At 46.5% G+C, this 23,918-nt stretch overlaps 1 protein-coding gene across 2 annotated transcripts; it reads left to right on the top strand.

Moving 5' to 3' along the window:
* The first annotated feature begins 7,851 nt into the window (after positions 1–7,851).
* Positions 7,852–23,596, top strand: NT5C1A (5'-nucleotidase, cytosolic IA). 2 transcript variants are annotated; one of them, XM_083628291.1, is made up of 6 exons: positions 7,852–8,407; positions 17,516–17,683; positions 18,483–18,612; positions 19,115–19,237; positions 20,054–20,238; positions 21,359–23,596. In XM_083628291.1, the coding sequence occupies exons 1-6, from the start codon at positions 8,252–8,254 to the stop codon at positions 21,722–21,724; spliced, it is 1,128 nt and encodes a 375-aa protein (XP_083484417.1). In that variant the 5' UTR covers positions 7,852–8,251; the 3' UTR covers positions 21,725–23,596. The 2 variants fall into 2 exon arrangements, with proteins under 2 accessions (XP_083484417.1, XP_083484418.1); XM_083628292.1 differs by lacking the exon at positions 7,852–8,407 and adding an exon at positions 14,662–14,917.
* Positions 23,597–23,918: the final 322 nt, after the last annotated feature.

Genomic DNA, 23,918 nt, shown 5'->3' with positions numbered 1-23,918 from the left:
GTTTAGAACTTGGCCTCTTTTTCTTAAAAAAAAAGAAAGAAAAGCAATTATTTGTTTTATTTATTTAACAAGTTTTATATATGATAATTTAATAATTCTCACAACTTATATAAAATGGTATTAAATATTTGTTAACATTTTCATTAACATTAGACTTTTAAAACAGTAAACATAATAAAATTATCAAAATATAGGTAAAATCAGCATATTTTAAAAAACAAATGTACATGGTAAAATTACATTGCCTTAGAAAAGGTTTTAGGAGGCGTTGAACACAGTACAATGAAGGCACCTGCCTAATCTCAATAGGCAGGAATTTCCAGAGAATAGGTGTTGCCACATTAAAAGAGTGATTTCTCATAAGTATAGAACGAACACTGTGTGGCTCTCGGAGCTTCTCTTGCATGACTGGGGAAATGAAGGGAAAATTTGCAAATTTGCATAACCCAGGTCCTTACTTTGGACCTGGGTTATGGTTATGGTTTAAACATTGATCCTGCATTATCGCTGTCTGAGGGGCTGTAGCACAACAAATGCAGGACAAAAATACAAAGCAAAAAAGCCAACCCCAAAACATTTGCAGTATGAAAAGTGATACAGCTGCTGTTGGTGGGGAGGAAGGCAAGGAGGCCCAACAGTAGGTGGTGCCAGAGCCACTGACAGGCAGAGCCAACTCATTCTGGCTTGGTCCCCATCTTACTCTCCACTGGGTTCCACAAAGGCAGGGGAAGCTGACAGCTGGGGCAACTCACCTGGACTGGATGTCAGTAAGAAGGCAGGCAGGGGGAGGGCTGTCTGAGAGCAAGCTTAGATTGGTGGGGCATGGCCCCCACTCGCCCTCAGACACCATCCTCCTCCCCTGACATGCAGGCTCCACTGTCACTTCTGCTGGCCTCCATCCTAAAACACAACATTAATAAAGCCTCAGTATCCTGTGGGCATGGCTTTTAACAGCCACTAGAGGGCACTGGAAACTACGGAAAAGGCCGTCTCCCGGCCTGAGGGCAGGGAGCCAAGGAATTGCAAGCGGGGAGAAAGCTGTTACACTCAGTTCCTGCTTGCAGGCTTGGAACAGAGAGGCATCTGGTTGGCCACTGTGTGAGCACAGGATGCTAGACAAGATGGGTCTTTTGGCAGGGCTCTTCAGATCTGATGCTGTCCCACGTGGGATCCTTTTCTGGCCCGGAGGCAGAACTGATTTTCCAACGTGCGTTTGGGCGGCTGGAACTCAAAGAGCTGTCTGCTTTGCAACCATGTCTGTGCTGCTGCGTGTCACCATTTAGCGCAGGGATGAGCCAGCCTTGAGAATCAATGTCTTTCGTCGTGCCTGCCTGCCTACCTGCTCAGGGTGACTCACCAGAAGCACAAATCACACTTTCCATCCCACGTTCTGCCTCCCCCTCCTGCGAGAACATTTGTGGCAATGTTGAAGAATTCCCAGGACTCTCCCCCACCCTGCACACACACACACACACACACACACACACACACACACACACACACCCTGTGGGATCTGGATTTGAGCAACAAACCCTCCAGACAGCTGTGTCAATTGTTCTTTCGTTCAGCCAACATCCCTGCCAGCAAAGATGTGTGTGTATATGCGCTTGATGCGTCATGTTTGCGGACACCCCAATCTCCAAGCGGCGAGAGACTACAGGGACGCCTGCACTTACCTGGGATTTTCTATTTCCTTGGAAAGGAGGTTAATGGAGACTGTGGTGTTCTTAGGTTGCCTGGTTTTATTGACACATATGTACAACCTGAGAATGAGATGGGTGGGCTCCCAGCATTAACACACCAACAGCTTTTATGTCCCCATTAGGGTTTCAGGGAAGCCCCTGGCCACAGCTTTGGGTCCAGCACAGAGCAAGACATGCTTAACTGTTTCCCTATTTGGCAGTGAGCTGGTGCTGTCAAAACAGTTTGTTTATAGCTCTGAATATACTACAAATTACTTGACACACCTTGTTAAACACATCTGCCGTTTTCCCTTCTGCTTCCCCTCTATTCCCCAATTCTTTGGCGGCAGAGAACAGGGGAAGGTTTGCATCAAAATGGTCCAATCGTTCTGGTAGAGCTCTATATCATATGATCCTGGTCAGCAGGAGATAATTTGATCTGGAATGTGGAAAAGGGTCGTAGTTTGTGGCTTGTGACAGAGGATCTGGTTTGCATGCAAAAGGTCCCAGGTAGGGATGGAAGGAACCACCCATTTTGGTTCTCTCAGTTTTCCAATCCCAGATTCAGTTCTCCACATATAAGGCAGTTTTCTATGTTCCTAACGTGCAAAGGAACAGCAAACAGAAAAAGTGCAGAATACATTTGCAGCATCGCTTGGGGGGCACTACTGAGCCCTTTGCTTCTGAGAAAAAGGTGCCGTGGGCGGGGGTCAGCAAGCTTGAAGCCTTGTCAACTCTTTTGAGAAGCAAACTACAGCTGGAAGCAGATCACCTATATTTAAAGGGAGTGAAATTGAATCAGGGGGCTCAGATAGCTGGATGTGCAAGAGAGAGAGGCATCTGGAGCTTGCTCTGAGTTTCTTCCTCTCCCTGGCAAATTCTAGGCCCATCCTTCTCACCAAAGTGGTAAACTGGCCCACTTCCAAAATGGCCCACAGCAGACTGCAGGAGCAGGGAAGGTCGCTTAACAACACATTAATTAAGCTCCTCCACTAAGAAATTAAGTAAATCCCTGCAAAGAGAAAGCAAGCATGTCAAGGACAAAGGTTGAGGGTAGCTTTCTCCCTGGCATGCTCAATTTCTATGTGTGTGTGATTTATGTAGTTATTGTACAGATAAATATTCAGTTACTTGGACCCACACCTTGGCCCAGCCCAAACAGAAGTCCAGAAATTCTGACTTGGGGGCAGGGATTTTATTTATTTGATTTTATTTATTACATTTATATCCCACCTTTTCTCCAGAGAGCACAAGGTGGTGCACACAGTTCTTTCCCTCCCGATTTTATCCTCATAACAACCCTGTGATGTAAGTTAGGCTGAGAGACAGTGACTGGCCCAAGGTCACCTAGTGAGCTTCATGGTTGAGTGAGGATTTGAACCCTGATATCCCAGGTCCTAGTCCAGTGCTCTAACCATTACATCATACTAGCTCCTGTGAATGGCCCAATACATTTTAGCACCTGAGGCGAACCACAAAATGGCACACACACAAACCCCTCACTTCCAGAAAAAAAAGTTGAGTGAAAATCTATATCAGGAACAAAGCGGGGGGGGGGGGGGAGGAATGCTTTACACTGGAATCTGCTGCCCCTGTAGATCCAGCTACCTTACCTAGTAACCTCATGGGTGGGCCAGCCATGTCTGTTGCACAAGAGTGCCTGAATTTGCCAGTATGTAACTGAATCCCGGGACGCGGGTGGCGCTGTGGGTAAAACCTCAGCGCCTAGGACTTGCCGATCGTCAGGTCGGTGGTTCGAATCCCCGCGGTGGGGTGCACTCCCGTTGCTCGGTCCCAGCGCCTGCCAACCTAGCAGTTCGAAAGCACCCCCGGGTGCAAGTAGATAAATAGGGACCGCTTACTAGCGGGAAGGTAAACGGCGTTTCCGTGTGCTGCGCTGGCTCGCCAGATGCAGCTTGTCACGCTGGCCACGTGACCCGGAAGTGTCTCCGGACAGCGCTGGCCCCCGGCCTCTTAAGTGAGATGGGTGCACAACCCTAGAGTCGGACACGACTGGCCCGTACGGGCAGGGGTACCTTTAACTTTACCTAACTGAATCCCACCCTGAAAGAGTTGCAGTCTGGAATCGCCCTAAGGCTGGGTCATGGAAGAAATGATGAATAGCTCATCAAGAGTGGGAGCTGGCTCTTTGAAGAAAAGGATGGTTTGGGGGCTTGAATGCAGGGGTCAGAGTGGAGCGGCAACCTTTCCTTCTGCGTCCCCTTGTCATCCTGGTCAGGTTGCTAACTGTACAGCCTTCCCCAACCTGATGCCCTCCATATATTTTGGACTACAGCTCCCATCAGCCCCAGCCAGCATGGCTTGAGACTCTGTCAGATTCACAGGAGAAAAGATGTGTGTGTGTTTATATATGTGTATACAAACATATCAGAGAACGCATTTCTACTGTTGCTTAATGACAATATTCAACACTTCTTGTCCCTCTATTAATTCTCCACTATCCATATTATGTTCCCCTCCAAATCATGGCCTTCCCGCACTTCCCCCTTCCTCAATCCAGATTGTCTCATGTGCTTTTTGGAGTATCCCTGATATGAGAAAATCCGGTCTGAAGGAGTGGGATGTGTGGGAAGGCAGCACTTTGGAGGAGAATGTCATATGGACAATAGAGAATTAAAGGAGGAACAGGAAGCTCTGACTATGCATGTTAAACAGCACTATGGACGAGCCTTTAGTAAATACAGCTTGCTGCCACTGATGGTCTCAGTCACTCTGGTGTCTGCTTAAGGGTAGGAGCCAGGGACGTGCCCCACAAGGGCTACTGGTCGCATTTAAGTTTTTGTCCACTAGTGGAAATCCATCTCCTCCTATCTTGCTTCAAGATAGGATTAATTAAACACCCACCCACCCCTATTATGTTCACCCTATTATGTTCACTTTTCTGGATAGCCATAAACGCAGGCACCCTTTGATGGTGGGGGGGGGGGAGTTGCCACCAACATGATTCGTGAGGGGCCCCTCTTACTATCATCTGAGTTTTGTTAGGGGCCAAAACTACTTCTTGGTCCAGGGTCCTGCCAAGTGCTTCCATCCCGATCCTTTAATTCAGTGGTTCCGAAATGGGGCCGTTTACCTCAGAATGAGCACAAAGGGGGCGGCAGGGAGTGCTGGAGGTGTAAATAATGGTCAGACTTTGAAAAACTGGTATCACTTAATCAAGTTCATCAGTGTTGATTAATTAATTAAACTAAACGGTTTTAATTGGATTTTGAATAAATGTGCAATGAATTGGTCCTGTTTTGAAATTTATTATGTTATTGTCTTGCTCAGGGAGTTGAGCAAACCTCTGTTCTGAATACAGTGGTACCTCTGGTTAAGAACTTAATTCGTTCTGGAGTTCTGTTCTTAACCTGAAATTGTTCTTAACCTGAAGCATCACTTTAGCTAATGGGGCCTCCTGCTGCTGCTGTGCCGCCGGAGCACTATTTCTGTTCTCATCCTGAAGCAAAGTTCTTAACCCGAGGTACTATTTCTGGGTTAGCGGTGTCTGTAACCTGAAGTGTCTGTAACCTGAAGCGTATGTAACTCAAGGTACCACTGAAGTGCTTTTTATAGGGTAGCGTAGGGGTTGTTGGAGACGAGTTTAAGGCCAGAAAAGATTTGGGAACCCCTGCTTTCATTCCTTGCCCCCTTCGCTTCTTGGTAGAGGCACCATGCTTTCAACAGTGGCATAGCCAGGCAGAAATGCAAGAGGTGTTGTCTCTTTCTTTCTTTCTTTCTTTCTTTCTTTCTTTCTTTCTTTCCCTCTCCCTGGTAATCACTGCACCACTAAACGTGATGCCACCCCCCTCACACTCCTCATGCCAACCAGGTGTTCAACGCCCAGAGCTTGTGTTGGTGAAAAAGATATTCTGCTGGATGGGTCTGTGTGTGTGGAGGGGACAAAGAGAGAGTGACTGTGGTGAAAACTTCTTTACTGTGGTTTTATCCTAATGAGAGTGTTTTAGCCGTGGAAAATTAAGCTCCTTTTTATATCATAAACTGGACTGTATTACATAACCACATACCCTGCAGGGATTATCATTGGGCACTTGCATCAAAGCATCTGCTAGTCATTCTCCCGGGTAGCGCAGACACCAGCCTTGTGCAAAGGGGGAGAGAGAGAGAAAAAGAGAAAGCAAGGGATTTTCGAGGGGAGGGGGGACTGCAACCCCACACCTGCCAAATTATGCTATGCAATGTTCCAAATAGACTCCTCCAGTAGAAGATATGTATGTTGCACATCAAGTCTTTTGTGGAGCGTGAAAACTATCTACAGGTTATGGGACAGGCTCTCAGGGGACCCACCCAGATGGTGTCCGGGTGTTGAAATTGGATGCAGCAGAGGAAAGGGCTGTGGGGTCCCCGGGGCTAGCCAGACAGCACTTTGTGGGTGAAGGGATCCTGCTGGGGTGGCTCTCTGGGGAGCAGCCAAGCAGGTCTGGCTGGGTAGGATTGTTATGCAGGAGAGGGAAGGATCTTGGCAAACATAGCCATCCTTGGCATCTTCTTCTGGGCAGCACCTCTTAAAGATGCAGCAGGGCTCAGTCCTCATCAGCTACACCAGCTGTACAGTATCTGCTTCATTTCGCATCTGTGCAGTGCACACCTGTGGGTGCCTCTGGCTGTGCTGGTCTCCAGGTGGGTGGCAGGTGGCAGTAAGGGAATGGTGTGAGCTACAGAGTCCATTGAACTGCCTGCAAGGCAATGTGTGAGGCAGAAAAGCTCCTGGGGCAAAGCGAGGTAGCTAGAACCAGCTAAATCACCTTAGAGCTTTTGACAATTAAACAGTATATAATTTTGTATCAATAAACTGTGGTGTGTCTCCCAGGCATATCCTTGCAAGGGCTGCGTCTGGTATATAATGCAAAATTCAGCATCTTGAACATTTTCATTTGCACAAAGCATCCAGCTGGCAGAAAGTGGTTGTCCCATCTTTGGCAAAGAAATTAGACCCTTGCTTTAGTGCTGAGAGCTTATTCTGGCTAGACTGAAAAGAAGAGGGAGGAAAAGTGAATTCACAGAGAAGATGTCTAATCAGCAGCAACTGGCCAGGAAATGAAAGTGGAGCCTCTTGATTCAGAGTCAGTCTACCAGATCCTGTGGGACAAACAAGAGTGTAGGGCGCTTTCTTCCATGCCCCACTTGTGAGTTGCCTGTGAGCTTCTGCCTGCCTACCAACAGGAAACAGATTACTGGACTGGTTGAACCTTTGGTCTCCTCCAGCAGGACTCTTGTTATGTTGTGCCTGAGCATGTGCAGAGTATTTTCTCTTAACAATGGGTTATCCCCACAGCCAGAGTCCGACTGGATCAGACCAAAGGCCCATCTGGCCTGACATATCTGCTTCCACAGTGGTCCACCAGATGCCCCGAAGGGAACCTCACAGGCAACCCCCCCAACTGATATTTCCCACAGGTGTAGAGGAACCTTTTGGGGGCTGAGGCGCATAGCAATGCTCCTGGCAACCTGTGTCAGTGGGTGGCCTCTGACATTTACACAAACACAGACCCTTCAGTACACACAGAGACACTGGCACACGTAGCACTCAGACACCGAAAGAAGATCTGATGGTGGGGGTGGGGGAGAGAATCCTGTCAATCCTAGAAGGTTGTGCAGAAAGATCAAAGTCACAGCCATACCTTATTGAATCCCTTCTCATTTTACTTGCCTGAACACTCCTATCAGCCTTCTAGCTCACACATTCCCATTGGTAGTGGGAGGCACCAATAGCCATGCAGCTGCGTAATCCCCTTTTCAAAGCCATTCGAGTTGGTGGCCATCACTGCACCTTGTGGCAGGGAGTTCCACAGTGCAAGCTGTGTGCTGATGTGTGAAGAAAAGCTTCTTCTGGTCAGCCTTGACTCCCTCAACCTTCACTGGATCATCCTGTTGCTTTCTGGCATTATAAAAGGGAGGAAACCCTCTTTCTCCAGCCTAGTTCTATATAGGCTAACTAGTTCTTCTATTCACCTGCTCTCATGCTTAAAACATGAACGGAGCTTCCGGTTCAGAGACAGCACACTTTCCAAGCAGGTGTAGGTGCAGCCTCTCCCTTTTAGAGAAGTCTCTCTCTTTCTCTCAGGAATATACTATTTGCAGTGCCCAGCTCCTTTTAACTGCGATTGCATGTTGATTTGCAGTGAAACACTCCAGATTGCCGGGAGAGGGGGGACACTTCCCTGCAACAGGACCAGGAACAGCTTGCCAGTACTGTAGCTGCAGCAGTTCCTGCCCTGAGGAGGTTAAGTGACTCGGCCACTTGATCTGGCAACGAGGGACGCCCAGGAGGTTCATGGGATCCCTTATAAAGAGCTTTCTCTGAGGGACGGACACACACGGCAATCTGTGCACACGTGCCTGCACCCCCCCCCCCTCCGTCGCCGCCGCCGCACACACACAGACACAGCGACTTTGCTGCTGCCTGATTCATCCTCGTTTGCTGAGCTGCATCCAAAGGGCTACCGGCTCTTGATCGCGGGCGGGCAGGCAGTCCTGTGACAAGAGGAAAACAAGCTGCTCATTGCCATTGCCACCCTGCTCCCCTGGAAGGGCAGAGAGGAGGGAAGATGGACCCGGCAAGAGCTGGGCACCCAGAGAGCAGAGGAGCTCCCCAAGACTCCGGCATTAAAGCAACCAACGGCGGAGGGCAGCCGAAGCAGGAGGGATGGGAAGATGCCCGGGCGTTTTATGAAAACCTTTCCCCCAAAAAGAAACCCAAATCAGTAAGAGATTTCTTTTTTACTGGGGTGGGAGGAAGGGTCAGCAGGTGGCCTGCCTGGCAGGGTGGCTTGTTTACTTGCATGTTTGTACATATAAAGAATATGACACTCTGGCTGGGTGCAAGGAGAAAGAGAGAAAACCCATCCTTGGGAATAGGAAATGTCAGCTTAGGGAACCTGTTGAATCTCCCTGCTTGGCTACCTCCAACTGTAGAGTGTTGGAAGGCTGGGAGACCAGGGTTCAAATCCCACACAGTCATGAAGCTCACTGGGTGACCTTTTTGGCCAGTCACTGTTTCTCGGCCTAACCGACCTCACAGGGTTGTTGTAAGAATAAAAATGGAGAAGGGGAAACCTTCTTGAGTTTCTTGGAGAAAGAGGCGGGATGTAACAAATAAAATAAATAAAATAAAAATAGGTGATGTATGGTGGAGGGAGGCCCACCTGCTGTGGCCACAAGGAAGGGAGAGCCCTCAGCTCAAAGGTGGAACACAGATTTTGCAGGCCCAGCCTGCAGCATGTCCAGTTAAAGGATTGCAGAGGCCTGGGAAAGTTGCCCTCGCTCAACTCCCACCAGCCTGGATCAGCAGCTGGGAGTTGTAATCGGAAGCATCTGGAGGGGACCAGGTTGGGGAAGGGTGCCTTAGACTCGAGGGGTCTACTCTTAGAAAGAGCAGACAGGTCTATACTCAATCTATGATGGTTATTCATTTCACTTTTGAATTGGTTCCTATGAAGCACCTCAAAGTGAGTTCACAATACAAAGAAAACATATAAATACAATTAAACACAATCCAATACCAACTGGAATGGACTGATGATCCGACTCAGTATATGGATCAAAGGCACATGTTGTACAGCATCATCGAGATAACGGGCATTCAGCAAAGAATGTTATTTTTCCTGGAAGATGCTGTTCTCGCTTGCATGGAAGAGGCCCATGACAGCTGCAGAGATAAAGCAGGACAAGGGAGTAAGGAGTAGATGTAGCCATGAAAACAGAGTGTGCCTTCTTACTTCTGGGGACCAAGGTCAAAACCTTGTGGGATGAGACACACATTCCATCTGTTAAGACCCCTTTGCCAGTTCATATGCCCAGCAGGTGGATGTGTCTGTGTGTACACACACACACACACACACACACACACACACCCCATGTGTAATGGTACCACATCTACTTTTTCTAACAGCAGGCTTAAAAACTGCTATTCCCAAGTATTATTTCTGGATGATGTGGTGGATCATCACCATCTGAGGCTGGCCCTTCTGTTTACTGCAGGAGAGTGCCGGATGTCTCAGGGTAGCCCGAGTATCAGCGTTTCTTTCTAACATGACTGCTGGAGACAGCCAGTCCAACTGGCATCACCTGACAGACTAACCTGGGCGAGGACCACCTATATAAACCTTACTGAAATGGATATGAATTGTGCTGAAGTGCTTCACAAGCCATGGGCAGAGCCATGGGCAGAACTCTCCAAAGTTCACGATGTCACCACTCCAGCCATCTGACTGTTTGGCTCAGGGCTGGCCCTATCACTAGGCAGGTGGAAAATGCTGTATTAGCTGTCCATTTACCGGTAGTTACTTCACACATACTATAACAGGCTGCAAAGCTCTTGCAGGGAGAGAGAGTAAAATCTGGCCCACATACATCTGCAACAGCCTGCATAGATTTTCTGCTCATCATTTGCTTCTCTGTGGTCCCATGTCTCCTCTCTAGGGTAGTGTTCACATCCCTGTTTACTGCGCACACACGATGTTATCCAAAATGCTCATGTATCATCCTATACTTTGTTATACAAGACTACTGCTTGATGCCGTGGTTTCTCAAACCAGCTTGGAGTACTTAAGCCACTCTTAATTCACCTCTAGCCACGGTGTGAGCACCTTGGCATAGGGTAAAGACCTTGGTGTATACACAAACAGATATGAATCTGACATTAATGAAGCTGTGCTGTTGTGAACAGCTAGTGGGAGAAAGAGCTGTGAAACACAATGGGACTCCAATCTAGTACCTACCAAATGCTTTGGACTACAACTCCCCTGAGCAGGGCTGGGCCAGGCCGTTTTGCTGTTCTGCCTCCTGAGGCGACTGCCTCATCTTTCCACATGGGAGGGCGCTGTCCATGAGTCCCAGCACCATAAGGCTGTGCAGACTGGGGTTGATGGGAGCTGTAGTTCAAAATATCTGGAGGGCGCCAGGCTAGGAAAGACAGTTTCCTTTTGAATCAAGCTTGAAAGGCCCAGTGCTAACAACTGTTGGCAGAAATACATTAGTTTTTATCTGAACCCATGGCCAAATGAAAACCATGACAGCTTTTACTTTCCAGAACAGTGAATGGGTAGGGCCTTAATTTCTGATCAAAAGGAGGTGGGGGCACTGCTCCAGTCAACTCCTACCTGCAAGAGAAATGCTTCCCCTTCTGCACTCCTCTGACCAGATTTGCACCTCCACAACCTTTTATGGCAGCCTTTCAAACAGGAGGTTGTTGTTTGGGGCACTCCCTTGCAGTTTTTTTTAATTCCACATCTCTGCAGATTTTTAAGCTTGTGGTGAGGCAGGTTCCTTCCCTTCCCCCTCTCAGTTCCCGGCCCAAATGCTGCTGGCCTTTGCCAGCTGGCTGGCCCTTGTGGCTCGAGGACTGGCTCCACTTCAGCAATGCTGAGATTGGACTGCTGAAAAACAGCCCCCCACAGCTGGCCACAGGGAAGGAGGGAGGAAGTCACAGCACCATCCAGCTCAGGTCCAAAGTGTGGGCCTTTCTTGATAGGTAAAATATACGGAGTGTAGAGCCATTGGAAAAAATGTGCATAAAATGTGCTTATGCTAATTCATGCAAACTGATGCCTTTATCTATCTGATGCAAATTTAAATGCCATAGAAAGCCAGGCAGCTAATTTCTCATCCAGCTCACCCCAGATAAATTCTTAAATTAATTTTCACAGACCAACTCACCCCAGGTCAGTTCCTCTTCAATTAATTTATCCCCCATTAATTTCCCCGTAGATCCTATTCAGAATCATTTCAATCACCACCACCCCATTCACTGCTGCCAAATCATTTCGAGATGAAGTCATCTTTACTCAATTTGGTCCCCAAATTAATATCCTACCCCGTTATCCTGATCACCCCCAGTTCAATTTGCCCCAAATTCATTGCCCTCCCATGATCACTTGTGACACTGATTAGTGGGCGATAATATTTTGTCTTTGTGTATTAAATAGGGCTGCCATACAATTGGAATTTCCGGACATATCCAGGATTTGTTTGTCGAAAATAGTATCTGGGCTGAATTTCTGAAAATTGGCAAAAATGTCCAGGAAAACCCGGGCATATGGAAGTGCCCCCCCCCAAAAGAGAGCTCAACAACTTTTGTGTCCAGATTTTCACTTTTTGAAATATGGCAACCCTATATTAAAAAGCTTCTCCTGTTGATTTCTGCAGATCAAGCTCCTGTTTCCTTAGGACATCCCTATTTTCATTGGAGAAATGTGGGAGGGTATGGAGTTATGCGACCCTCAGCCAAGGAGATAAGTGGTAACTGTACAACCTTTAGAAGACATCTGAAGGCAGCCCTATTTAGGGAAGTTTTTTTTTTAAAAAAAAGTTTAATGTTTAATTATTATTTTTATATGTTGGAAGCCACCCAGAGTGGCTGGGGCAGCCCTCTTAGATGGGCGGGGACTAAATAATAAAATTATTATTATTATGGAACAAGATGTCCCTATTTTCACTGGAGAAATATTGGAGTGTATGTTCCCTCCTCCCCACACCCAGCACTTTCCCCTTAAAGACCTGCTCTTGGAACAAAAGGCAATCTGCAGAAAACCTGGATTGCTGTTTGCTCCATTTCAGTGTTAAAATGTGGGTTTTCCTGAGGAAAGTAACAAAACAAACAAAACAAAGTGCTTGGACACAGAGTGGGAAAGAATGAACCTGTGGTTCAAAAGGTAAGTGTAAATGAGCTGTAAGCATACATGGAGGTCAGACTATTATCCAGTCTTTATTGAACTGCTTGCAGGGCATTTATACTCCTTCCTGTTAACCATTGCTTCACCTCATACTTTCCAGTGCATTTCCCCTGTCCCTTTCCTAATTGCGAAAATTCACTCTTTTTTTAAACTGTCTTTTAAAAAATTCTTACAACTTGAACTCAAATCCTCTTGTAAATTCCACCTGGAGCAGCTGAAAAATACGAGGTCTTCTCTTTCTATGGAAAAAATCCTTTGTTGCCCTAGGGCAGCTGTGGGCAACATCTGACCCGTCAGTTGTTGCTCAACTACAAGTCCCATCAGCCCCAGCAAGCGTGGCCAGTGGCTAGGGGTGATGGGAGTTGTAGTTCAGTAACATCTGGAGGGCCAAAGGTTGCTCACACTTGCACTAGGGCAATGGAGCACTTCAGCTGTCCAAACATTTCTGGTATGTTCTTGCATCCCTCCTGCAATTAACAGTCTGGATATGACCTCCACAATCCCTATACACCTGACACAAGGTTTTCTGGCTGGAGGCCTTTTCCACCCCCACTTCCATACCTTTGTTTTTTACTCCCAGGGGCAAATTTCTCACTTGACTATCTCTGCACTCTATATTCCTGGAGGCTCCTGGAGTTAATAGGATTAATAGAGCACCATTTCTCTGATCTAGCACTTCCATTCTGGCTGCCTGGCAGCTTTCAGCTGTGAAATAGCTTGCATTCCTTGATGGTAACTCTGCCTCCTTGTCTCCTAGTACAATGCAATGGTGTTCTGATCTGTTTTGGGATGCCAGGCTCTGATCAGAAACCCAGCAAATGCAATGAAATCGCTCCCTTCTCTGTTCCATTAATCTTTCTACTAAACTTAATCCTCCACCCCAGTCTAGAGAGTGAGGAAGAGGATGGTCTGGAAGGGAGCTGACCTCATTTTTCTCTCCACCCCAATTTCAATCTGCCAGGTTCTGTTTGCATTTATGCAACCAGCCCCTTCCCTCTCCTCCCTGCCAGCCAGGGGCTGCTTTCTAGATCCAGACATCTCATTGGTGTTTCCCTGACCTTGTGCAACCTTGGCTGTTGCTAGCATAAATGGGGCTTGCTCAGAAGTATTGCCATCTCCTGCATCCTTGCAAGAGCTGAAGGTTGCTGAAGGTCACACGTGCACTGGGTCACAGGTCCTGAGGTTTGTCTGCTGTAATAAGAGGGAGCCTGACAAAGAGAGATTAATGCAGGAATAAGACTTGCATGGTTTTCTTAACTAGTGAAATGCCTGTTATTACAAAAGGCAAAATGGGAATGTGGATGGAGAGCCTGTACGTTACTGTTGATATAGAAAAATAGGGGTGGTTGGCTTTTGCTGCCTAACTCCTCAAGGGACCAAGGCCCCTAATTCTGTGATTGGTCAGAGATGAATGGATGGAGGCAGGATGCAGTGAAAGCAAGCCAGATCTTTATGTTTTTGTTGCAACAGAGTTCCCTCCATTCGCAACGAGGCAAGAGAGACCCAGAATCAGAAAGAAACATCTCTTTTAAGGGTTTGCATTTTGGCATGGAGAAGGAGGACATCCCCTCTACAAACAATCAGAAATTACATTGATTGTTATTTCCATGAGAACTAGTGTTTTGAGAGAGGGAGCAAAACTTTGTTTCTATCCACTTTTTCCATGCCATGTCAAATTTTATAAACTTTTGTCATGTCACTTTTATAAGGTCAAGGCTCAAAAACAGGACCTCAAAGGCAATTGGTGCACTGGGGTGGGGTCATCCCAGCAACAGACACAAAGCAAGATCAGTTATTTTTCAGCTCTGCCAACTAACAGGCTCATTTGCCAGCCAGAGACAACTAAACCAAATTATAATTATTTTTTGAAAGAGCTCTCAAGGCAGCCTCAAACAAAAATAAAACAGACAAAACCAAGAAAATCAAATAATTAAAAGGAAAAAAAACAGAGGGCTAAAAACTAGAGCAACGCTAAAACCATCTATAGTAGCAAGGAGAGGTCAGGGGAGTTATGCCTACAGCAGGAATAAGAAACAGGATTTGGTGGGTAGGCTGGATACTAACCTGTCCCAGCGCCCAAGGTCATTTTGACAGGTGGGCAGGGCTGTGAGGCACTCCAGAAAAGGGCACTGCAGCAGGAAGCCATTATTATTTTTTATTATTTAATTTTATTCCTTGAATTTGTATCCCACCCTTTCTTTCCAAGGAGCTAGGGGCAGCAAGCTGATATACAGTTTGAAAACAAATCAACCCCCCCCCCCAAAAAAAAACCATTAAGGCATTAAAAACAACAACAGCAATTACAACTAAAAACATTTATTTTCTGGCACTGGGAATACTCTGTGGTACAAATTGTCAACTTGGGGGCAAAATCTGGGATTTTGAGAAACTGCTATGCGTGTCAGTAACAAGATGGCTGCCGTGGGGGTGCAGCATAACACAAAATGGCTGCCACATCCAAGAGAACAGAGAAGGGGACTGGGGGAAACGGTGTCAGCGTAGTCCGTCTGGTGGATGTTGAATCCTGGCATCCAAGAAAATGTGAGCATGCTTCAGGCGAGAAGGTGTTCAGCGCTGGAGAAGCTGAGTCAGTGCAAACAGGAGCTGAGCAGGAAGATGAAGGTCTCATATGAGGATCGTAAAACTTAATCGCCCTGCAACCCCTGAAGAGCTATTAAAATAATATTTTAGCTAATTAGTAACTCATGGCTCCCACATTATTGAGAATTATTGTTAGCAGGGATGTTAATAACTAGTTAATAGCTGACTACCTTGAACAACTAATGGCCCAATAATGCCTCATATTTTGCCTTTTTGAAATGTGGAGAGGTGGTCTTAGGAAGGTGTTTCTACTTTTACACAGATTTCCCAAAGTCTTTGACCTCTGTTTTGGTCTTGCACTTCAGGTGCCGAGCTGGGTCTGAATGAAGCTTGCAAAAGAGCAGGTGGGGGTAAGAAATGGGTTGCACTGTGTGCCCATCCATGGCTGGTTTAAAAGTCCTTCTTGCCTGTCCACATTAGCACTTGCACACCAGACAGGGTCTCCCAACAAACAGGACTGCCAACTTCAGGGCTGCTCTGTCGGTCTGCCTTCAAGAGCTGTCCAGTCAGCAGCCATTCAGTAGCAGAAACATTCGCCTCTGTCGTCATTTTGTTGCCTAGTTAAGGCTTTCCTTTTTCAGCAGGTCTTTGCGGTGGATTCCCCGCCCCCCCCCCCATTCTGCATCTATATTGCATTTAAAACTGTTTTAACTAGGACATTGTTTATATATGTTTTTTATTATTAAAGTACTTTGAGATGTTTTATACGAAGTGGAATCCAGCGAATAAATAAAGCCAGCATGCTGTTATTTCAAAGGGCAGAGACCAGGCTCATAAAATTGCAGGATCCTGCCAAAGAAAATGCTAATTTGCAGTGTTGCACATATTATCTCTCCCAGGAGTGTCCAGTTCAAACTTTTAGACCCAAAGTGCCAATTATTCTCAAGGGAAAAAAAAAAAGATTGTAGCTCTTGACTTCCACTTCCTGTGCTGTCTTTGGTCTCTTTCCCAGAGCAGAGAGTGTGACTCCTGGGATGAGTTAATTCTGCTCATCCATGGGAGACAAGCCATATCTCTAGTATGATGTACAGACTCTTCCTCCAGTTATCAGTCAGTGGGAGTTAGAGGGGGTTGGTGGGGCTGGGAAAAATTCCTGCCTGCAGGGCCATTGTTAGGTACTTGGTTATATAGTTTGCTTTCTTCTTGTTCTTCTATGCTGGTTATTTATACATATCTGTATACATTTTAAGTTGTTTTAAACTGTTCTTAATATTGTGTATCATTGTGTTTTAATAGTAATGTTGTGTTTTAATGGTTGTAACTCATCCTGGGATCTGGGGGTGAAGGGAGGGTAATAAATTGTAATAATAATAATGGTTTTCAGATATAGGTTACACTTGAAATTTTGCTAATTGAGCTTTTTGGCAGCTCCCCCCCCCCCCAGGAGTCTTGTTTTTCATTTGGTTTTCTTTGAGACATTTTTATTAATGCATTTTAAGTTATCTTCCCTATTGTTTTTACAAAAGTAACTTGATATGTTTTTATTCATTTAGCATGAGATAATGAGAAAGTGTTATATATTATTATATTTTGTAAACACTATTCCATTACTTTTTATGTTGTTCATATCTGTATAATGCCCCCAGGAAGGATTTTAGTTTGGCCTGAAATAAATTATATTTCAAGCCCCCCATTTTTTCTCCATGTCAGGGCTGCTGCCCTCATTTTTGTGGTTGGCTTTCAACCACAAAATTTGCATAAAATTTGCATGTGCTAATTTATATATGTGGATCCCTCTGGAAAATTATGATGTTGGGTGGTGGGGATACCACCAATTATTACATTTCTATCTCACCTTTCCTCCGAGGTGCTCAAGGTAGTGTACAAGGCTCTCCACTTCCCCATTTGACCCTTACAACAACCCTGTGAGGTAGGTTAGACAGAGAGACTGTGACTGGCGAAGGTCATCTCTGAAAGTTGTAGCTGAGTGGGTCCTAGCTTTAAGTAGAAGGTGTGGGTATGACCTGAAGCTCTAGATTATATTGCTACTGAAAAATATGCAGGCAGTGTTTTTCCTCTACCTGGCAAAAAGATTCCTACATTGCAGGGGGTTGGACTACATGACCCTCATAGTCCCTTCCAACTCTATGATTCTATGACAATCAGTGTGCTATATTATTGAATTAAATCAGCCTTCCCCTACCTGGTGCCCTCCAGATGTTTAGAGCTGCAACTCCCATCAGACCCAGCCAGTAGGACCATGGGAAGTATAGTCCCAGACATTTGGAGGTTACCAGGCTGGGTAAAGCTGAATTAGAATAATATAAAGTATGTACAATTTTATGACATCAAATTCCATCAGAATGGCCTTACTGGATCGAACTGAAGTCCATTCTGCATCCAGCAGTGGCCAGTCAGATGCTCTGGGATGTTGACAAGTTGAATATGAAGCTGATGGCCATCATCTCTTGATATTTGTCCTCAACAGGAGCACCTGGTGTTTAGAAGCTCCCTTTGGGTGCCATAGGCAATATGGCTGTGGATAGGCCTGTTGTCTTTCATAGGGCACTACCATCACTTTCTCTTTCTCTCACGCAGCCCAAGCCGCAAAATGCCATCACGATTGCTGTGTCATCGCGAGCCCTCTTCCGTATGGAAGAGGAGCAGAAGATTTACAATGAGCAGGGTGTGGAGGCCTACGTGAAATTCCAGCTGGATCACGAGAATGAGCCCTTTCTGCCTGGAGCAGCCTTCCCCTTCGTCAAGGTCTTTTCCTTTTCTGATGATTTTGTTCACCTCCAGATGGAAACATCAGAATCTGGGTTCAAAATAAGGGGATGAAGCAAGTGCTGGTTGTAACTTATCAGTAAATTAGCCCAGGCGGAGGTTTTATGATTGATCCAATGAAATGTGGGTTGTGGTCTGTTGCAATGCCACAATATGCTTGTGCTAGGTTTCTCCCTGAAGGTCTAATATAAGACTCCGGGCACTGGAGAGTCTGTTGGGGTTTTTAATGCCATACTGCCATCTATGTGCAAATACTACTAAACACCAATATACTTCTTGTGACCGCCCCCATTCCAAAGGGTACTGAAACCCAGGAAGCACTGGAACCCCTGAAACTTCTCTTTGCTTTGAGAAATGGGATCTGCTTAACAGTGCTTTAGGGAGGGACCTCAGTCGGAGAGCCCATGGTTTGCATTACAGAAAGTCCCAGGGTCAGTTCCGAGCATTGACCTGAAAGGATCAGGTGGCAGGTGAGCAGGAAAAGGAACTTTCTCTCTGCCTTTGGGGAACTACTGCCAGTCAGAATCAATATTGAGGTAGATAGAGGGACCAACCCATATAAGGCAGCTTCAGGTGCACAATCAGGGCTTCCCCTGCTTTTCTTTTGCATGATTTTGATTAAAAAAGGATGTAAAGTATCTGAAAGATGAGCTGTTCACCTGACAGTAAGTACTGTACTGATGGTTTGGGGCCTCCTTCCCCCACCTGTTTATTGTTTTATTTAAGGAAGTCCGGTTGTGTTCTTGGCCAGACTGCTCTGCCATCTTTGACTTTCTAGGCACTGGAAGCTGTTAACATGCAGCTGCGGGTGCTCTACCCAGAGAGCGAAGAGCTCTTCGACATCGTCCTCATGACTAACAACCACGCTCAGGTGGGAGTCCGCTTGATCAACAGCATCAACCATTACAGTGAGTAACCGGAAGCCGCCTCCCTTGACCAGAAGCACCCAAGCAATTGATGGGGTACTTGTCACCTATTTACAAACTACCAAGTTGTCTTGCTTCTATACCAGTCTAACTGTCTTGAGTCCCCATCCCACAAAAAACCCTGGTATATGTATCTCAGTGATGGTGTTAGAATGGGGTGGTCCAATTCACAGGCCAAGGGACACATACAGCCCTTCAGGCCTTTTTTGGCGGCCCTCAGCAACATTTGACGCACCCTCACAGCCCTCACACTGCCTTCCCAAAGCTAGGTAAGCTTTGGGAAGTAAATAAGGTAAATAAGTACATCAGAGTGCTGCCTTTGAAAGATGCCACCTGGATTCCCTGAGAAACAGCTGAACGAAACTTTGGTGTCAAAAGGCAACTGGGGAACCAGCACAGGTTCTACATCCGCTGGTGGATGGCGCTTCCCAAGGCCTCTCTCTTCCTCCCCTCAATGTTTTCTTCTTCTTGCTCTCTCTTCCAGACCTGTTCATCGAGAGGTTTTGCATGACAGGTGGGAACAGCCCCATTTGCTACCTGAAGGCCTACCACACCAACCTGTACCTGTCATCTGACTGTGAGAAAGTGAGTGAAGCCATAGAAGAGGGTGAGTGAAGGTGTTTGTTATCCTTCGCCTGCTGTTGGAAAAGGAGTAGGAAGTCACCTGTGTGTGCGAGTGTGTGGTCTGTTGGCATGTGTGGGTTAAAACCTAAACTATTTTTTCTGTTGTGACTCTTTCCCCGCAACCCGGAAACCCCAGGTACTCTAGTTTTGCACATGTAGTCTTGTAGGCTCTTTGAACTCTGTTTTCCGTAGCAGACCGCATGATCCTGGGAGGGCTCACAATAGGTTTATGAGGCTTTCACCATTATGATAGTAGGTAGGGTGACTGCCTGTCGTATGAGATGAATTTGTGGGATGGATGCCTGGGAAGCAAGAGCTTGTTTACTACATACAGAATCAAGTTGCCTAGAAGAAACAATTGAGGTTAGGGCTACTTCCTTTTGAGGATGGTGCTGGGTTGCTTTGCTTCCTTGACAGAATCATAGAATTGTAGAAATGGAAGGGACCATAAGGGTCATTTCATCCAACCCCCTGCAGTGCAGGAATCTTTTGCCCTAGTGGGGCTCAAATCCACAACCCTGAGATTACCAACTGAGCTATTCTCTTCAGATAAGACTGGAGAGAACTCTGCCTGACCACAGTCCATTTGACAGGTACCCACGCCTAACACTTATCACACACTCTGACATATACACCACACTGAGGGTATGTTTAGTTATGCTCCAATATAACTCATATAGCATTTGGGGTTTTACAGACCTTTACATATTTTTTTAAAAGCAGAAATTGAAGTGCGAGCCACCAGGAGGCTGAGCTTCTAGAAAGTGCCGCTAGATCCTTTTCTTCTTCTTTCCCCAAGGAATTGCTGCAGCCACCATCTTCAGCCCCAACAGGGATGTGCAGGTTTCAGAGAACCAGCTGCGTGTAGCCTTCGACGGAGACGCCGTGCTGTTTTCAGACGAGTCTGAGCAGATTGTGAAGGCTCATGGCCTTGACAAGTTCTTTGAGCATGAGAAGACTTATGAGAACAAGCCTCTGGCTCAGGTATGACTGAGAATACCCAGAAATGCATTATTGGGAAATGTTGGGATGGCCACAAGCTGGTTGAGCTCAGGAGCCAGGCAGGTTGTTTGATTCCCTGTTTGCTTGCTTCTTCAGCAGTGGTTTTTTTTGCAAACCACAATGAGGAGGAAGAGGAGGTGAATTTATTTCTGAAATTTATTTTTAGTTGTTTTGTAACTGTTTTTAAAACAGTTTAATCTTTCAACCATAAGAGCAATTAGGCTATGAAAATAATATGGGGGAAAACTGCATCCATTCAAACCTTGCTTAGACTGTCTCCCTACTTTAGCCAGTGCTTAGCAATAGAGCCAGTGTGGGCAACCTTTGGCCCTCTGGATGTTGCTGAACTACAACTCCCATCATCTTTGGCCAATGGTCACACTTGCTGATGGGAGTTGTAGCTCAGCAACATCCAGAGGGCCAAATTTTTCCCATTCCTGCCATAGAGCAGCTTCTTTCAGCTCATCCTTCTTCACAGGCTGTGCATCTTCTTGTTTCTTCTCTCCATGGAGCCCAGGCTCTCTGCAGCGCTTTTCATCCTCACTTCTTCTGGTTTCTACCTCTCTACTCTCCCTCTGTTTGCTTTACTTATTACGTACACCATTCCAGCTCCCCATCTCAACCTCTTCACCAATGAGAAGGGCAGGAGAGTTGTTTTACTAAGTAGTTCCAGGTTCCCAGAGTCATTAGGATTCCTTTGCCACCTCCTTGTGCTTGTATTTTAGTTTTGCCTGTGAAGGAACAGCCTCCAGATAACCCAGTGTCTAATCTTTAAATTAGCCATTGGCCCTTCAGATGGAGCTGTACTCAGACTCCCATCATCCCTGGCCATTGGATCTGCCTCTTGCGGGATTGAGAGCCCCACAATATCTGGAGGACGACATGTTCACCAGCCTCTGGTCTTACAGAAAGCAGCCATTCTGTATAAAAAAAGAACAAATACAAAATGGGGACTTGTCATTATTCTTTCACAGAAGTATTATGGCAACAGCCCCTTGCAACAACTGCAGACTCTGTGTGGGTAGCCAGAGAGGGTTATTTTCCAACTGTATGGAGAATGAGGAAGGAAGTTCTGGTTGACCTTGTCTGTTCACTTCTCCAGGGGCCGCTGAAAGGTTTCTTGGAAGCTCTTGGGAAGCTCCAGAAGAAGTTCTACTCCAAGGGGCTGCGCCTGGAGTGCCCCATCCGCACGTACCTCGTCACGGCACGCAGTGCGGCCAGTTCTGGAGCCCGTGCCCTAAAGACTCTCCGGAGCTGGGGGCTGGAAACAGACGAAGCCCTTTTCCTAGCCGGCGCCCCCAAGGGACCCTTGCTGGAGAAGATTCGCCCACACATCTTCTTTGATGACCAAATGTTCCATGTGGAAGGGGCAAAGGAGATGGGTACCATCGCAGCCCACGTCCCTTATGGGGTGGCTCAGAAATCCAGGCGCTTGGCACAGGGGAAACAAAATGAGAATAGCAAGTAGCAGAAAAGAGCGGGACTGGGCTAGGCCAGCCTTTGATACACGGAGAGCAACATCTCTATGGAGAGATTAAAAGTTTAGAACACCTTCCATGAGGACTAGAACCAAAAGGGTTGGGATGGCAGGTGTCTTGTTTGGGGTAGGTTGTTTGGGAGAAGGCTTCCTTACACCTACCTGTACACATTGCACTTTACAGAAATGCTCTTCCCTCTGCCTCACCATAACCTTGCGTGCCCATCACACCATTGCTGTCAGTATCTGCTGGTAGACTTTTGCTTCTGCCCTGCCATCCACTCACAATGCTTCAAGGTTGATTGTCACCTTTTGCTCTTGAATATTCATGATATGTACTGTTTTTACTTGCGGGCTGCTGCAAGGGGGCTGTGTTTTATTACACGCTTCAACAGTTGCATTGTGCAGAATTTGCTAATGGTGCCAATTTAAGCGTTGTGAAATTCCCAGCTTTCAACACTAGTTTTGAAAGAAAATGAAGAAGAAGCAATTTCTAGCTCTTATGTTTGCAAAGATGAGCGCAAAGCATGTGTGCAGTTCCTTGATGGAATTTATCTGGAATCAGAAGCCTCGGAGAGCAGGCATTGGTTGGGTGGTGAGGCTGGGCATGGGGTGAGCTCCTGAGACTACCACTAACAATGTGCCCAACCCACATTGAGCACCCCAAAAACGGTCAAAGGCAGTGATGACCAGTGGAGCCCATCACAAATGGACTGTCCAAGGGCCCTTCAAAGAGATTGACTGAGAAGGAGGCCTGCCAACAGAAAAAAATGCTCCATACAACTCTTTCCAGGAAGAACTCTTATCAGGAAGGGCCACAGCTCAGTGTTTAGAGCATCCACCTTACATGTGGAGGGTCCCGGGTTCAATCCCTGGCATCTGAGAGACCTCTGCCTGAAATCCTGGAGAGCTGCTGCCAGTCAGAGTAGACAGTACTGGACTAGATGGTCCAATGGTCTGACTCAGTATAAGGCAGCTTCCTATGTTTCCCCTATCTCTCATGGCCAACAGAAACTAAATAATTATGCAAGACACACGTATGAATGCAAGTTTGCGTCATTCGTGCCATTTTGCTCATCAAATGTGGCTTTTGTGAATGCCCCATGCGTGCCCCAACCTAAAATCTGCATCTGCTTCACCTCTAGCCGGCTTATGCACACTTACATTTTGCCTTGCTCTTTCCATACAGAGGCCTGTGCTTTAATGCTCCATGTCTGAGCAATCCCCACCCCACCCCAAGCAAAAAGGAGAGAGAGCAAGCACAGGATGATCTGTGTTTTCTTTTTATTTCTCAGTGCTTTGAGAAAAGACAGTAAATGAAAGCTGTGTTCCTGAGTCAGTGTGTTGCAGTTGATGGTGCTGGAACATGGACTATAACAACGTAGGTCCAGATCCCCACTGAGCCCTGATGGCCACTGTTAGAGACTGACAAATCAGTCTTGCTCAGCCTAACTTCACACCCCTATGCCCATACACCATCCTTAGAGGAAAAGCAGGCTACAAATGTGATAAATACACAATCTGGAACCTTCCCATTCCAAGTGTGTCTGGGAGCTTTCCACCACTTACCCCCTGGCTTTTTTCAGCAGGACTCCAGAGGTCTGTTGAATAATGTGGCATCTTCCATTTTTAACCAGTGTTGCATTTTCCCTGCTGTGCTCATGGGCTGTACTGTTAACACGGGGTAATATCTGGGGAGCCGTTCCCTGCTTGACTGCCCATTTGCCACAGTGGAAGCAGGCGGAGGCTGCGAAAGGTCGTGCTTCTGTGTCTGCTGGCGGCTTTGCTTAGGAATGAAACAATGCAATCAATGCCTGTCTGTCCTTCTGGGTGTGTTATCTGTAATAAATTCTGTCTATGTTACCATTCGTCCCCCCTCCTGTTTGTGAACTCACCACTGGTATGTTGATAGCAAGCTGAAGTGCTCTTGAACATAAGGACTAGAAACTTGGAAGAGTGACAGGGAACTAAGTGACAGCAAGCACCCCCTCTAGAATAGTACTAATTTTCCCTTTCTTGTGAATCAAAACCCAGTTATCATACCATTTATTGGAGAATATCCACCACATCTTGCCATTGGAGGGTTATTATTGGGTTATTGGTACACTGTAGACCAGGGTAGGGAACCTTGGGCATAGAGAGGGGTGCAAATGCATCTCTGTCTGGCCCTTGGACTCTACCCAAG

Source organism: Podarcis filfolensis, assembly GCF_964270895.1.
Source record: "Podarcis filfolensis genome assembly, chromosome: 8".
Classification (NCBI taxonomy): Eukaryota; Metazoa; Chordata; class Lepidosauria; order Squamata; family Lacertidae; genus Podarcis; species Podarcis filfolensis.
Note: the sequence above shows the minus strand (reverse complement) of the source record. Positions and strands in the feature narration are given on the sequence as shown.

What these genes read in the sequence shown, in the direction of transcription:
- NT5C1A (XM_083628291.1), top strand. Translation starts at nt 8,252, where the DNA reads ATGGACCCGGCAAGAGCTGGGCACCCAGAGAGCAGAGGAGCTCCCCAA. An exon ending in CCAAAAAGAAACCCAAATCA is followed by an intron (nt 8,408 to 17,515) that starts GTAAGAGATTTC and finishes TCTCTCACGCAG; the next exon opens with CCCAAGCCGCAAAATGCCAT. An exon ending in CAGCCTTCCCCTTCGTCAAG is followed by an intron (nt 17,684 to 18,482) that starts GTCTTTTCCTTT and finishes TTGACTTTCTAG; the next exon opens with GCACTGGAAGCTGTTAACAT.